This window comes from Gobio gobio, assembly GCF_949357685.1.
Source record: "Gobio gobio genome assembly, chromosome: 2".
NCBI lineage: Eukaryota > Metazoa > Chordata > Actinopteri > Cypriniformes > Gobionidae > Gobio > Gobio gobio.
Window position 1 is genome coordinate 1494860 of NC_137098.1, and position 15000 is coordinate 1509859.

The following is a 15000-nucleotide window of genomic DNA, read 5'->3' on the forward strand; positions in this document are numbered from 1 at the left end:
TCTCTGTAAGCGGAGAACACTGGAGCGGGCACAGGGGGTTCTGGGATTATTATCAGTGAGGTCTCCTCTCTGTAAGCGGAGAACACTGGAGCGGGCACAGGGGGTTCTGGGATTATTATCAGTGAGGTCTCCTCTCTGTAAACGGAGAACACTGGAGCGGGCACAGGGGGTTCTGGGATTATTATCAGTGAGGTCTCCTCTCTGTAAACGGAGAACACTGGAGCGGGCACAGTGGGTTCTGGGATTATTATCAGTGAGATCTCCGCTCTGTAAACGGAGAACACTGGAGCGGGCACAGGGGGTTCTGGGATTATTATCAGTGAGGTCTCCTCTCTGTAAACGGAGAACACTGGAGCGGGCACAGGGGGTTCTGGGATTATTATCAGTGAGATCTCCACTCTGTAAGCGGAGAACACTGGAGCGGGCACAGGGGGTTCTGGGATTATTATCAGTGAGATCTCCACTCTGTAAACGGAGAACACTGGAGCGGGCACAGGGGGTTCTGGGATTATTACCAGTGAGGTCGACGCTCTGTAAACGGAGAACACTGGAGCGGGCACAGGGGGTTCTGGGATTATTATCAGTGAGATCTCCACTCTGTAAACGGAGAACACTGGAGCGGGCACAGGGGGTTCTGGGATTATTACCAGTGAGGTCGACGCTCTGTAAGCGGAGAACACTGGAGCGGGCACAGGGGATTCTGGGATTATTATCTGTGAGGTCTCCTCTCTGTAAACGGAGAACACTGGAGCGGGCACAGGGGGTTCTGGGATTATTATCTGTGAGGTCTCCTCTCTGTAAACGGAGAACACTGGAGCGGGCACAGGGGGGTCTGGGATTATTATCAGTGAGATCTCCACTCTGTAAACGGAGAACACTGGAGCGGGCACAGGGGGTTCTGGGATTATTATCAGTGAGATCTCCGCTCTGTAAACGGAGAACACTGGAGCGGGCACAGGGGGTTCTGGGATTATTATCAGTGAGGTCTCCGCTCTGTAAACGGAGAACACTGGAGCGGGCACAGGGGGTTCTGGGATTATTATCAGTGAGATCTCCACTCTGTAAACGGAGAACACTGGAGCGGGCACAGGGGGTTCTGGGATTATTATCAGTGAGATCTCCACTCTGTAAACGGAGAACACTGGAGCGGGCACAGGGGGTTCTGGGATTATTATCAGTGAGATCTCCTCTCTGTAAGCGGAGAACACTGGAGCGGGCACAGGGGGTTCTGGGATTATTATCAGTGAGGTCTCCGCTCTGTAAACGGAGAACACTGGAGCGGGCACAGTGGGTTCTGGGATTATTATCAGTGAGATCTCCGCTCTGTAAACGGAGAACACTGGAGCGGGCACAGGGGGTTCTGGGATTATTATCAGTGAGGTCTCCACTCTGTAAACGGAGAACACTGGAGCGAGCACAGGGGGTTCTGGGATTATTATCAGTGAGGTCTCCGCTCTGTAAACGGAGAACACTGGAGCGGGCACAGGGGGTTCTGGGATTATTATCAGTGAGATCTCCGCTCTGTAAACGGAGAACACTGGAGCGGGCACAGGGGGTTCTGGGATTATTATCAGTGAGGTCTCCGCTCTGTAAACGGAGAACACTGGAGCAGGCACAGTGGGTTCTGGGATTATTATCAGTGAAATCTCCGCTCTGTAAACGGAGAACACTGGAGCGGGCACAGGGGGTTCTGGGATTATTATCAGTGAGATCTCCGCTCTGTAAACGGAGAACACTGGAGCGGGCACAGGGGGTTCTGGGATTATTATCAGTGAGATCTCCGCTCTGTAAACGGAGAACACTGGAGCGGGCACAGTGGGTTCTGGGATTATTATCAGTGAGATCTCCGCTCTGTAAACGGAGAACACTGGAGCGGGCACAGGGGGTTCTGGGATTATTATCAGTGAGATCTCCGCTCTGTAAACGGAGAACACTGGAGCGGGCACAGGGGGTTCTGGGATTATTATCAGTGAGATCTCCGCTCTGTAAACGGAGAACACTGGAGCGGGCACAGGGGGTTCTGGGATTATTATCAGTGAGGTCTCCGCTCTGTAAGCGGAGAACACTGGAGCGGGCACAGGGGGTTCTGGGATTATTATCTGTGAGGTCTCCTCTCTGTAAGCGGAGAACACTGGAGCGGGCACAGGGGGTTCTGGGATTATTATCAGTGAGGTCTCCACTCTGTAAACGGAGAACACTGGAGCGGGCACAGGGGGTTCTGGGATTATTATCAGTGAGATCTCCGCTCTGTAAACGGAGAACACTGGAGCGGGCACAGGGGGTTCTGGGATTATTATCAGTGAGATCTCCACTCTGTAAACGGAGAACACTGGAGCGGGCACAGGGGGTTCTGGGATTATTATCAGTGAGATCTCCGCTCTGTAAACGGAGAACACTGGAGCAGGCACAGTGGGTTCTGGGATTATTATCTGTGAGATCTCCGCTCTGTAAACGGAGAACACTGGAGCGGGCACAGGGGGTTCTGGGATTATTATCAGTGAGATCTCCGCTCTGTAAACGGAGAACACTGGAGCAGGCACAGGGGGTTCTGGGATTATTATCTGTGAGATCTCCGCTCTGTAAACGGAGAACACTGGAGCAGGCACAGGGGGTTCTGGGATTATTATCTGTGAGATCTCCGCTCTGTAAACGGAGAACACTGGAGCGGGCACAGGGGGTTCTGGGATTATTATCAGTGAGATCTCCGCTCTGTAAACGGAGAACACTGGAGCAGGCACAGGGGGTTCTGGGATTATTATCAGTGAGATCTCCACTCTGTAAACGGAGAACACTGGAGCGGGCACAGGGGGTTCTGGGATTATTATCAGTGAGATCTCCACTCTGTAAGCGGAGAACACTGGAGCGGGCACAGGGGGTTCTGGGATTATTATCAGTGAGGTCTCCTCTCTGTAAACGGAGAACACTGGAGCGGGCACAGGGGGTTCTGGGATTATTATCAGTGAGGTCTCCACTCTGTAAACGGAGAACACTGGAGCGGGCACAGGGGGTTCTGGGATTATTATCAGTGAGATCTCCGCTCTGTAAACGGAGAACACTGGAGCAGGCACAGGGGGTTCTGGGATTATTATCAGTGAGGTCTCCACTCTGTAAACGGAGAACACTGGAGCGGGCACAGGGGGTTCTGGGATTATTATCAGTGAGATCTCCGCTCTGTAAACGGAGAACACTGGAGCGGGCACAGGGGGTTCTGGGATTATTATCAGTGAGGTCTCCTCTCTGTAAACGGAGAACACTGGAGCGGGCACAGGGGGTTCTGGGATTATTATCAGTGAGATCTCCGCTCTGTAAACGGAGAACACTGGAGCGGGCACAGGGGGTTCTGGGATTATTATCAGTGAGGTCTCCACTCTGTAAACGGAGAACACTGGAGCGGGCACAGGGGGTTCTGGGATTATTATCAGTGAGATCTCCGCTCTGTAAACGGAGAACACTGGAGCAGGCACAGGGGGTTCTGGGATTATTATCAGTGAGGTCTCCACTCTGTAAACGGAGAACACTGGAGCGGGCACAGGGGGTTCTGGGATTATTATCAGTGAGGTCTCCTCTCTGTAAACGGAGAACACTGGAGCAGGCACAGGGGGTTCTGGGATTATTATCAGTGAGGTCTCCACTCTGTAAACGGAGAACACTGGAGCGGGCACAGGGGGTTCTGGGATTATTATCAGTGAGATCTCCGCTCTGTAAACGGAGAACACTGGAGCAGGCACAGGGGGTTCTGGGATTATTATCAGTGAGGTCTCCTCTCTGTAAACGGAGAACACTGGAGCAGGCACAGGGGGTTCTGGGATTATTATCAGTGAGGTCTCCGCTCTGTAAACGGAGAACACTGGAGCGAGCACAGGGGGTTCTGGGACTATTATCAGTGAGATCTCCACTTTACTGTTGAACAGGGAAGTGAGTTCTTTCCAGTGACTGTACAAGACTGACAATTCACTGGAACGTAAAGAACTAGAGAATAACAGAGCAATAATCGGGAAAAATAAATACAGGACAGACGGATTGGGGATGGGTGGATGGATGGATGGATGAATAGATGAACAGGATGGATGGATGGATGGATGGCTGGTTAGATGAACAGGTTGGTTGGATGAATGGATGAATAGACAAACATGATGGACGAATGGATGGATGGACGAACGGGATGGATGATGGATGGATGGCTGGTTAGATGAACAGGTTGGATGAATGGATGAATAGACAAACATGATGGACGAATGGATGGATGGACGAATGGGATGGATGATGGATGGATGGCTGGTTAGATGAACATGATGGATGAATGGACGAATGGGATGGATGGATGGATGGATGGACGGATGGATGGATGGACGGATGGATGGATGGACGGATGGATGGATGGATGGATGAATGGATGAACCGACAAACAGGATGGATGGATGGACGGATGGATGGATGGATGAATGGATGAACCGACAAACAGGATGGATGAATGGACAAATGCGATGGATGGATGGATGGACGGATGGATGGATAAATGGATGGATGGACAAACAGGATGGATGAATGGATGGACAGAGGAATAGAGGAACAGGATTGATGGATGGACGGATGAATGGTTGAATAGACAAACATGATGAATGGATGGATGGATGGATGGATGGATGGATAGATGGATGGATGGATGGATGGATGGATGTACGGGATGGATGAAGGATGGATGGATGGCTGGTTAGATGAACATGATGGATAAATGGATGGATGGATGGACGAACGGGGTGGATGAATGGATGGATGGATGGATGGATGGAAGGACAGACGGATAACAGATGGATGGATGGATGGATGGAAGGACAGACGGATAACAGATGGATGGATGGATGGATGGATGGAAGGACAGACGGATAACAGATCAAAGCCAGCGAAAGGCTGGACCATTTGCTGTAGTAATACTGATGGATAACATGAGGAAAGAAAGAGAGAGGGAGGAATCCCCCTCTACAAATATCTCATCTACAGTCGGTTACTCAAACCTGTTGCCACGGTAACAGAGAGAGAATGGCTTTCCGGAGAGGAGAAAACCCTCGGATAGTTTGGGAAAACCACAGGGTTTATATTCATACCTTAAATATGGAGTCACATTTGTGCCAAAAAAGACAAGATGATTTTTTTCAAGTAAAATTAAGACGTCGGGAAACCAAAGCCGATTGGATAGTTTCACTGGCTCTGAGTTCTCCAGAAGACGAGGATATGGGGGTGGGAATGTGATGCTGAATTGTTCCTCTTATGTGTAGCTGTGTGTGTGTGTGTGTGTGTGTGTGTGTGTGTGTGTGTGTGTGTGTGTGTGTGTGTGTGTGTGTGTGTGTGTGTGTGTGATGGCCATCATTACTGCCCACGCCGGTGATCTGCAGCTGTGGAGGAGCGGGGGCTGAACATGAGCCTGGACGCTTTTAGCAGCTTCAGGTCAGGAAATCGGGATGAATCACTGAGAGTCAACCCATATCCGCTCCCAAATCAAAAGGATCGATAATTCAGTCTAAACCATAGACTGTAAAACAATATGGCCTGTGGATCTGAAGAGAGTTCTGAAGCGTGAAGAAGGGTCGAGCTGGCGGCCATCTTGTGATCGTGTGTCACTCCCGGATAACAGAAAATGGCGGGACGTGGGCGGAGCTGAGGTGACGACTAACAGACAGCAGACAAACGGCACCTGTCACTCAAAGTGGCCACGCCCTTAATTATGCAGAACTTTAAGGCTTTATATATATGTTTGTGTGTGTGTGTGTGTGTTTGTGTGTGTGTGTGTGTGCGCGCGCGTGTGTGAGTGTGTGTGTGAGTGAGAGAGTGAGTCTCTGTGTGTGTGTGTGTGTGTGTGTGTGTGTGTGTGTGTGTGTGTGTGTGTGAGTGAGTGAGAGAGTGAGTCTCTCTGTGTGTGTGTGTGTGTGTGTGTGTGTGTGTGTGTGTGTGTGTGTGTGTGTGTGTGTGTGTGTGAGAGAGAGTGTGAGTGTGTGTGTGTGTGTGTGTGTGTGTGTGTGTGTGTGTGTGTGTGTGTGTGTGTGTGTGTGTGTGTGTGTGTGTGTGTGTGTGTGTGTGAGAGAGAGAGTGTGGGCATGTTTTTGTGAAATATCAGGACACAAATGTGTATAATGACATGGGTATTACAAAAAGAGGGAGAAATATGAGGACGTTCCCCATGTCCTCACTTTTCAAAATGCTTATAAATCACAGAATGAGGTTTTTTTCACAGAAAGTGAACTGCACAGTCTCCTGTGATCGGTAGGTTTAGGGGCAGTGTGTGTGTGTGTGTGTGTGTGTGTGTGTGTGTGTGTGTGTGTGTGTGTGTGTGTGTGTGTGTGTGTGTGGTGGCACTCACCGATGTTGGGATGTTTGAGCAGACGACAAATCCTGGCCTCTCGTTCCAATTTTTGGTGATCTACAACAGAAACAGAAGAGAAGTTTAAGTGTTTAAGTGTTTATGTGTTTAAGTGTTTAAGTGTTTAAGTGTTAGGGCCCTATCTTGCACCCAGCGCAATTGACTTTGTACACCGACGCATGTGTCATTCCTGTTTTGCACCCGCGCAAAGCGCGCTTTTCCCTCCACAGAAGCACGTCGCTAAACTAGTGGATGAACTTGCGCTCCCTGGGCGGTTCAGCGCAAAAAAGGAGGCGTGTTCCGGCGCAAACAATCCCTGGGGCTATTTTGCTGTTCCATTAAACAATTGCGCCACTGACCAGAAAAAACCTAGTCTAAGGTCAGTGGCGCGCTGCGCGTTGTTCATTATGCTATTTTAAGGGCGCATGCTTGACCATAATGTATAGCGTGCACAACGCGCATACACTTTGCTCATGTAATCTACACAGATGCAACAGTTATTTTTGCAAATCATAAATTGTTACACTAAAAAAATATTAACACATGAGATGACGGAAATCATTGTGGTGTGCCACGAAGATGTGAAAAAATAGGCATAAATGTAGCTTACAAATTATTCAGGCTAATTGTAATAATTAAGGATAAGACCTGTTTGCCCAATAGTGGCAAGACATATATGTATATAAGGACATCTGACAAATTGGTTTGTCCGTCAAGAACCAGGAAAAAAAATCGACTGAAAAACTGAAAAAACTGAAAGACTGAAAAAAAAAAAGACTGTGAAATCACCTTTACCATAATGTACAACATTACAACTTCACTTCTCTGTCTTTCACTGCTCTTACAAGAACATCAGTCTCCTCGGCTGTGAACCGCTCCTGGCGTGCGCCTGGTAAATACGCCATAATAATAGCAATCCATAATGGAACTTGCGCACCTGCTTTTAAAGGGAATGTTGGATGACGCTCGGATTGGTTTATTCACGTTACGCCCAAACCACACCTATGAATAATGAAGCTACTTCAGACCAACCAATTTTAGATTTGCGCCGGGCGCAAGAGCCATTTATCCCGCCGGGAAAATAGCAACAGCGCCGAGACCCGCCCACAAAGTTACTTGCGCTTCGCGCTTTGACACTTGCGTTTCAGATCGTTAAAATAGGGCCCTTTATGTGTTTATGTGTTTAAATGTTTAAGTGTTTAAGTGTTTAAGTGTTTAAATGTTTAAGTGTTTAAGTGTTTAAGTGTTTATGTGTTTAAATGTTTAAGTGTTTAAATGTTTATGCGTTTAAATGTTTAAGTGTTTATGTGTTTATGTGTTTATGTGGTTATGTGTTTATGTGTTTATGTGTTTAAGTGTTTAAGTGTTTATGTGTTTATGTGTTTATGTGTTTATGTGTTTATGTGTTTAAGTGTTTAAGTGTTTATGTGTTTATGTGTTTATGTGTTTAAGTGTTTATGTGTTTATGTGTTTATGTGTTTAAGTGTTTAAGTGTTTATGTGTTTATGTGTTTAAGTGTTTATGTGTTTAAGTGTTTAAGTGTTTATGTGTTTATGTGTTTATGTGTTTAAGTGTTTATGTGTTTAAGTGTTTAAGTGTTTATGTGTTTATGTGTTTATGTGTTTATGTGTTTAAGTGTTTATGTGTTTAAGTGTTTATGTGTTTATGTGTTTATGTGTTTAAGTGTTTATGTGTTTAAGTGTTTATGTGTTTATGTGTTTAAGTGTTTAAGTGTTTATGTGTTTATGTGTTTAAGTGTTTATGTGTTTATGTGTTTATGTGTTTAAGTGGTTATGTGTTTATGTGTTTAAGTGTTTATGTGTTTAAGTGTTTAAGTGTTTAAGTGTTTATGTGTTTACGGGGGGCGGCAGTGGCTCAGTGGTTCATGTAGGTTGTCTACAAACCGGAAGGTTGGTGGTTCGATCCCCGGTTCCACCTGACCAAGTGTCGAGGTGTCCATGAGCAAGACCCCTAACCCCAGCTGCTCCCGACGAGCTGGATGGCGCCTTGCATGGCTGACACCGCCGTCGGTGTATGAATGCGTGTGTGAATGGGTGAATGTGAGGCAAAAATGTAAAGCGCTTTGGATGGCCGTAGGTCTGTTAAAAGCGCTATATAAATGCAGTCCATTTACCATTTAAGTGTTTATGTGTTTAAGTGTTTATGTGTTTATGTGTTTAAGTGTTTATGTGTTTAAGTGTTTATGTGTTTATGTGTTTAAGTGTTTATGTGTTTATGTGTTTATGTGTTTATGTGTTTAAGTGGTTATGTGTTTATGTGTTTAAGTGTTTATGTGTTTAAGTGTTTAAGTGTTTATGTGTTTATGTGCTTATGTGTTTAAGTGTTTAAGTGTTTAAGTGTTTATGTGTTTATGTGTTTAAGTGTTTAAGTGTTTATGTGTTTATGTGTTTAAGTGTTTATGTGTTTAAGTGTTTAAGTGTTTATGTGTTTATGTGTTTATGTGTTTATGTGTTTATGTGTTTAAGTGTTTATGTGTTTATGTGTTTAAGTGTTTAAGTGTTTAAGTGTTTATGTGTTTAAGTGTTTAAGTGTTTAAGTGTTTATGTGTTTATGTGTTTAAGTGTTTATGTGTTTATGTGTTTAAGTGTTTATGTGTTTATGTGTTTATGTGTTTATGTGTTTAAGTGTTTAAGTGTTTATGTGTTTATGTGTTTAAGTGTTTATGTGTTTAAGTGTTTATGTGTTTATGTGTTTAAGTGTTTAAGTGTTTATGTGTTTATGTGTTTAAGTGTTTATGTGTTTAAGTGTTTAAGTGTTTATGTGTTTATGTGTTTAAGTGTTTATGTGTTTAAGTGTTTAAGTGTTTATGTGTTTATGTGTTTAAGTGTTTATGTGTTTAAGTGTTTATGTGTTTATGTGTTTATGTGTTTAAGTGTTTATGTGTTTAAGTGTTTAAGTGTTTATGTGTTTATGTGTTTATGTGTTTATGTGTTTATGTGTTTAAGTGTTTATGTGTTTAAGTGTTTATGTGTTTATGTGTTTATGTGTTTAAGTGTTTATGTGTTTAAGTGTTTATGTGTTTATGTGTTTAAGTGTTTATGTGTTTAAGTGTTTATGTGTTTATGTGTTTAAGTGTTTATGTGTTTATGTGTTTAAGTGTTTATGTGTTTATGTGTTTATGTGTTTATGTGTTTAAGTGTTTATGTGTTTAAGTGTTTAAGTGTTTATGTGTTTAAGTGTTTAAGTGTTTATGTGTTTATGTGTTTATGTGTTTAAGTGTTTATGTGTTTAAGTGTTTATGTGTTTATGTGTTTAAGTGTTTAAGTGTTTAAGTGTTTATGTGTTTATGTGTTTAAGTGTTTATGTGTTTAAGTGTTTAAGTGTTTATGTGTTTATGTGTTTATGTGTTTAAGTGTTTATGTGTTTAAGTGTTTATGTGTTTATGTGTTTATGTGTTTATGTGTTTATGTGTTTATGTGTTTAAGTGTTTATGTGTTTATGTGTTTAAGTGTTTAAGTGTTTATGTGTTTATGTGTTTAAGTGTTTATGTGTTTAAGTGTTTAAGTGTTTAAGTGTTTATGTGTTTGTGTTTATGTGTTTAAGTGTTTATGTGTTTATGTGTTTAAGTGTTTATGTGTTTAAGTGTTTAAGTGTTTATGTGTTTATGTGTTTATGTGTTTATGTGTTTATGTGTTTAAGTGTTTAAGTGTTTATGTGTTTAAGTGTTTATGTGTTTAAGTGTTTAAGTGTTTATGTGTTTATGTGTTTATGTGTTTAAGTGTTTATGTGTTTAAGTGTTTAAGTGTTTATGTGTTTATGTGTTTATGTGTTTATGTGTTTAAGTGTTTATGTGTTTAAGTGTTTATGTGTTTATGTGTTTATGTGTTTAAGTGTTTATGTGTTTAAGTGTTTATGTGTTTATGTGTTTAAGTGTTTATGTGTTTAAGTGTTTATGTGTTTATGTGTTTAAGTGTTTATGTGTTTATGTGTTTAAGTGTTTATGTGTTTATGTGTTTATGTGTTTAAGTGGTTATGTGTTTATGTGTTTAAGTGTTTATGTGTTTAAGTGTTTAAGTGTTTAAGTGTTTATGTGTTTACGGGGGGCGGCAGTGGCTCAGTGGTTCATGTAGGTTGTCTACAAACCGGAAGGTTGGTGGTTCGATCCCCGGTTCCACCTGACCAAGTGTCGAGGTGTCCATGAGCAAGACCCCTAACCCCAGCTGCTCCCGACGAGCTGGATGGCGCCTTGCATGGCTGACACCGCCGTCGGTGTATGAATGCGTGTGTGAATGGGTGAATGTGAGGCAAAAATGTAAAGCGCTTTGGATGGCCGTAGGTCTGTTAAAAGCGCTATATAAATGCAGTCCATTTACCATTTACCATTTAAGTGTTTATGTGTTTAAGTGTTTATGTGTTTATGTGTTTAAGTGTTTATGTGTTTATGTGTTTAAGTGTTTATGTGTTTATGTGTTTATGTGTTTATGTGTTTAAGTGGTTATGTGTTTATGTGTTTAAGTGTTTATGTGTTTAAGTGTTTAAGTGTTTATGTGTTTATGTGCTTATGTGTTTAAGTGTTTAAGTGTTTAAGTGTTTATGTGTTTATGTGTTTAAGTGTTTAAGTGTTTATGTGTTTATGTGTTTAAGTGTTTATGTGTTTAAGTGTTTAAGTGTTTATGTGTTTATGTGTTTATGTGTTTATGTGTTTAAGTGTTTATGTGTTTATGTGTTTAAGTGTTTAAGTGTTTATGTGTTTAAGTGTTTATGTGTTTAAGTGTTTAAGTGTTTAAGTGTTTATGTGTTTATGTGTTTAAGTGTTTATGTGTTTATGTGTTTAAGTGTTTATGTGTTTATGTGTTTATGTGTTTATGTGTTTAAGTGTTTAAGTGTTTATGTGTTTATGTGTTTAAGTGTTTATGTGTTTAAGTGTTTATGTGTTTATGTGTTTAAGTGTTTAAGTGTTTATGTGTTTATGTGTTTAAGTGTTTATGTGTTTATGTGTTTAAGTGTTTAAGTGTTTATGTGTTTATGTGTTTAAGTGTTTATGTGTTTAAGTGTTTAAGTGTTTATGTGTTTATGTGTTTATGTGTTTAAGTGTTTATGTGTTTAAGTGTTTAAGTGTTTATGTGTTTATGTGTTTAAGTGTTTATGTGTTTAAGTGTTTAAGTGTTTATGTGTTTATGTGTTTATGTGTTTAAGTGTTTATGTGTTTAAGTGTTTAAGTGTTTATGTGTTTATGTGTTTATGTGTTTATGTGTTTAAGTGTTTATGTGTTTAAGTGTTTATGTGTTTATGTGTTTATGTGTTTAAGTGTTTATGTGTTTAAGTGTTTATGTGTTTATGTGTTTAAGTGTTTATGTGTTTAAGTGTTTATGTGTTTATGTGTTTAAGTGTTTATGTGTTTATGTGTTTAAGTGTTTATGTGTTTATGTGTTTATGTGTTTATGTGTTTAAGTGTTTAAGTGTTTATGTGTTTAAGTTTTTAAGTGTTTATGTGTTTATGTGTTTATGTGTTTAAGTGTTTATGTGTTTAAGTGTTTATGTGTTTATGTGTTTAAGTGTTTAAGTGTTTAAGTGTTTATGTGTTTATGTGTTTAAGTGTTTAAGTGTTTAAGTGTTTATGTGTTTATGTGTTTAAGTGTTTATGTGTTTAAGTGTTTAAGTGTTTATGTGTTTATGTGTTTAAGTGTTTATGTGTTTAAGTGTTTATGTGTTTATGTGTTTAAGTGTTTAAGTGTTTAAGTGTTTATGTGTTTATGTGTTTAAGTGTTTATGTGTTTATGTGTTTAAGTGTTTATGTGTTTATGTGTTTATGTGTTTATGTGTTTAAGTGGTTATGTGTTTATGTGTTTATGTGTTTATGTGTTTAAGTGTTTAAGTGTTTATGTGTTTATGTGTTTATGTGTTTAAGTGTTTATGTGTTTAAGTGTTTATGTGTTTATGTGTTTAAGTGTTTATGTGTTTATGTGTTTAAGTGTTTATGTGTTTAAGTGTTTAAGTGTTTATGTGTTTATGTGTTTAAGTGTTTATGTGTTTATGTGTTTATGTGTTTAAGTGTTTATGTGTTTAAGTGTTTAAGTGTTTATGTGTTTAAGTGTTTATGTGTTTAAGTGTTTATGTGTTTAAGTGTTTATGTGTTTATGTGTTTATGTGTTTAAGTGTTTATGTGTTTAAGTGTTTAAGTGTTTATGTGTTTATGTGTTTAAGTGTTTAAGTGTTTAAGTGTTTAAGTGTTTATGTGTTTAAGTGTTTATGTGTTTAAGTGTTTATGTGTTTATGTGTTTAAGTGTTTATGTGTTTATGTGTTTAAGTGTTTAAGTGTTTATGTGTTTATGTGTTTATGTGTTTATGTGTTTAAGTGTTTAAGTGTTTAAGTGTTTATGTGTTTAAGTGTTTATGTGTTTAAGTGTTTATGTGTTTATGTGTTTATGTGTTTAAGTGTTTAAGTGTTTATGTGTTTATGTGTTTATGTGTTTAAGTGTTTATGTGTTTATGTGTTTATGTGTTTATGTGTTTAAGTGTTTAAGTGTTTAAGTGTTTATGTGTTTAAGTGTTTATGTGTTTATGTGTTTATGTGTTTATGTGTTTAAGTGTTTAAGTGTTTAAGTGTTTAAGTGTTTAAGTGTTTAAGTGTTTAAGTGTTTAAGTGTTTATGTGTTTAAGTGTTTAAGTGTTTAAGTGTTTAAGTGTTTAAGTGTTTCTTCTGCTGAATGACGTGAAATGTAAATGTTTGTTTAACAATAGAAATGTAGAATATATGGATCTGAACCGGATCTGGATCTGGTCTAATGATTTCAGGGTCATAACACTTTCTTTAGATTGAGCATACTAAGCACTGTTTCTGAACCCCCTGACCAATCACAACACACCGCTCCAGCCGACCAATCAGAGCACAGTGTGCTTTCAGAAGGCGGGGCTTCATAGAGACAGGAAGTAAACAGAGCGTTACTGACAGAATGGGAAGAGAGGAGCCGCAACACTGGAGAATATGAGGAGATAATGCAGGAAAACCTGCTCTAGTAGAGGCAGAACACACTTTCAAGGCTTTATTAAAGGCATCACATGATTTCAGAGCACTTGAATGTTTGCCAGTAATATATAGAATTAATAATACATCATTATTACAATTAATGATCCATTAAAAGAAATGATGCACACATACAGCTCACACAATAAGCTACACAATCAATTGCAGATCACACTGATGATTGCTTACTCTTGGCCGAACAGACACACACACACACACACACACACACACACACACACACACACACACACACTGCCCCTAAACCAAACCATCACACACACACACACACACACACACACTGCCCCTAAACCTACCCATCACACACACACACACACACACACACACACACACACACACACACACACACACACACACACACTGCCCCTTCCCCTAAACGTACCCATCACACACACACACACACACACACACACACACACTGCCCCTGCCCCTAAACCTACCCATCACACACACACACACACACACACACACACACACACACACACACACACACACACACACACACACACACACACACACACACACACACACACACACACACACACACACACACAGGGAGCATTACAAAAACATCTGACCTTTAATCTTTATAGTTACAATGGTTTCACATAAATCAGTATGTTATGATAGAATAGTGTGTGAGTTAGTGTGTGTGTGTGTGTGTGTGTGTGTGTGTTAGGCTGACCACCATCAAACAAACCAAATGTGGGACGATTACTCAGTTTGTGTGGGACAATGTGGGACATGTTACCAACACTAAAACATAACCTGAAACGGTTATATAATGTCTATCTAACTTAAAAAAATGTGTATTCTACATTTCAGCTAATTTGTTCTTTAGTCCCTTCCAGAAAACACCATTGCATTGGAACATAACATGTCTTTATTTTGCATTTTGTCATTTAAATTCAACATCACTGAGCCCAAAGGCAGCAGGCATCATGTAGAAAACTACTTTTGAAACAGTTCTGACCAAGTCCAACTAAAATCCAACAAAATAAATAATGAACAAATAAAATATAAAACAACATGAAATTAGTTATTTGACAGTCTGCTTTTACATAGACTGAAAAACACTCTTTCACTATCCCCTTCTAATGGCCTCACCCAGATATCTGTCCTAGCCCAGTCTTTACTAAGAAAATGTTCTCTCTTTTTTTTGCTGTTATGCCGACTTGTAAAATTTTAATTTACCGAATTATCCATTTGTTCTGTGACTGGGAACACATGGAATGAATCACCGCTCCACATTTTGATTGACAGCCGTCACAACCAACTAGTGACTGTGCTCCTTTCTTTTCAACCCCTGGATTTAAAAACAGCTGTTGTATTTGTGTAAGGCGGGATGTTACTATACGAAGCTATTAAATATAGGTGAAAATGTATGCCGCAAAAAGAATAAATAAAGTGCTTCCTTAAAAAAAGCTAAATAATGCATGCATGTTTTCTTAATATGATCATTAAAAACGAACAGACTAATGAAAATGCGGGACATTTTCTCAATATGCGGCGTGCGGGACAAGGGGTGAAAATGCTGTGCGGTACAACGGAAAGCGGGACGGGTGGTCACCCTAGTGTGTGTGTGTGTTTGAGTGCAGCAGTGCGCGTGTGTGAGTGAGTGTGTGTGAGTGAGTGAGTGTGCGTG

At 40.4% G+C, this 15000-nt stretch overlaps 1 protein-coding gene across 9 annotated transcripts in view; it reads right to left on the reverse strand.

The window, feature by feature from the left end:
* The window catches only part of camk2d1 (calcium/calmodulin-dependent protein kinase (CaM kinase) II delta 1), a gene marked incomplete at its 5' end in the record, with an annotated part of 118020 nt that overhangs the window by 70283 nt on the left and 32737 nt on the right, over positions 1 to 15000 (reverse strand). For all 9 annotated transcript variants that reach the window (XM_079805820.1, XM_079805815.1, XM_079805822.1 and 6 more), the window contains one exon: positions 6353 to 6412. In XM_079805820.1, the coding sequence (XP_079661946.1) occupies positions 6353 to 6412 (60 nt within the window). The remainder of the gene's footprint in view (positions 1 to 6352; positions 6413 to 15000) is intronic.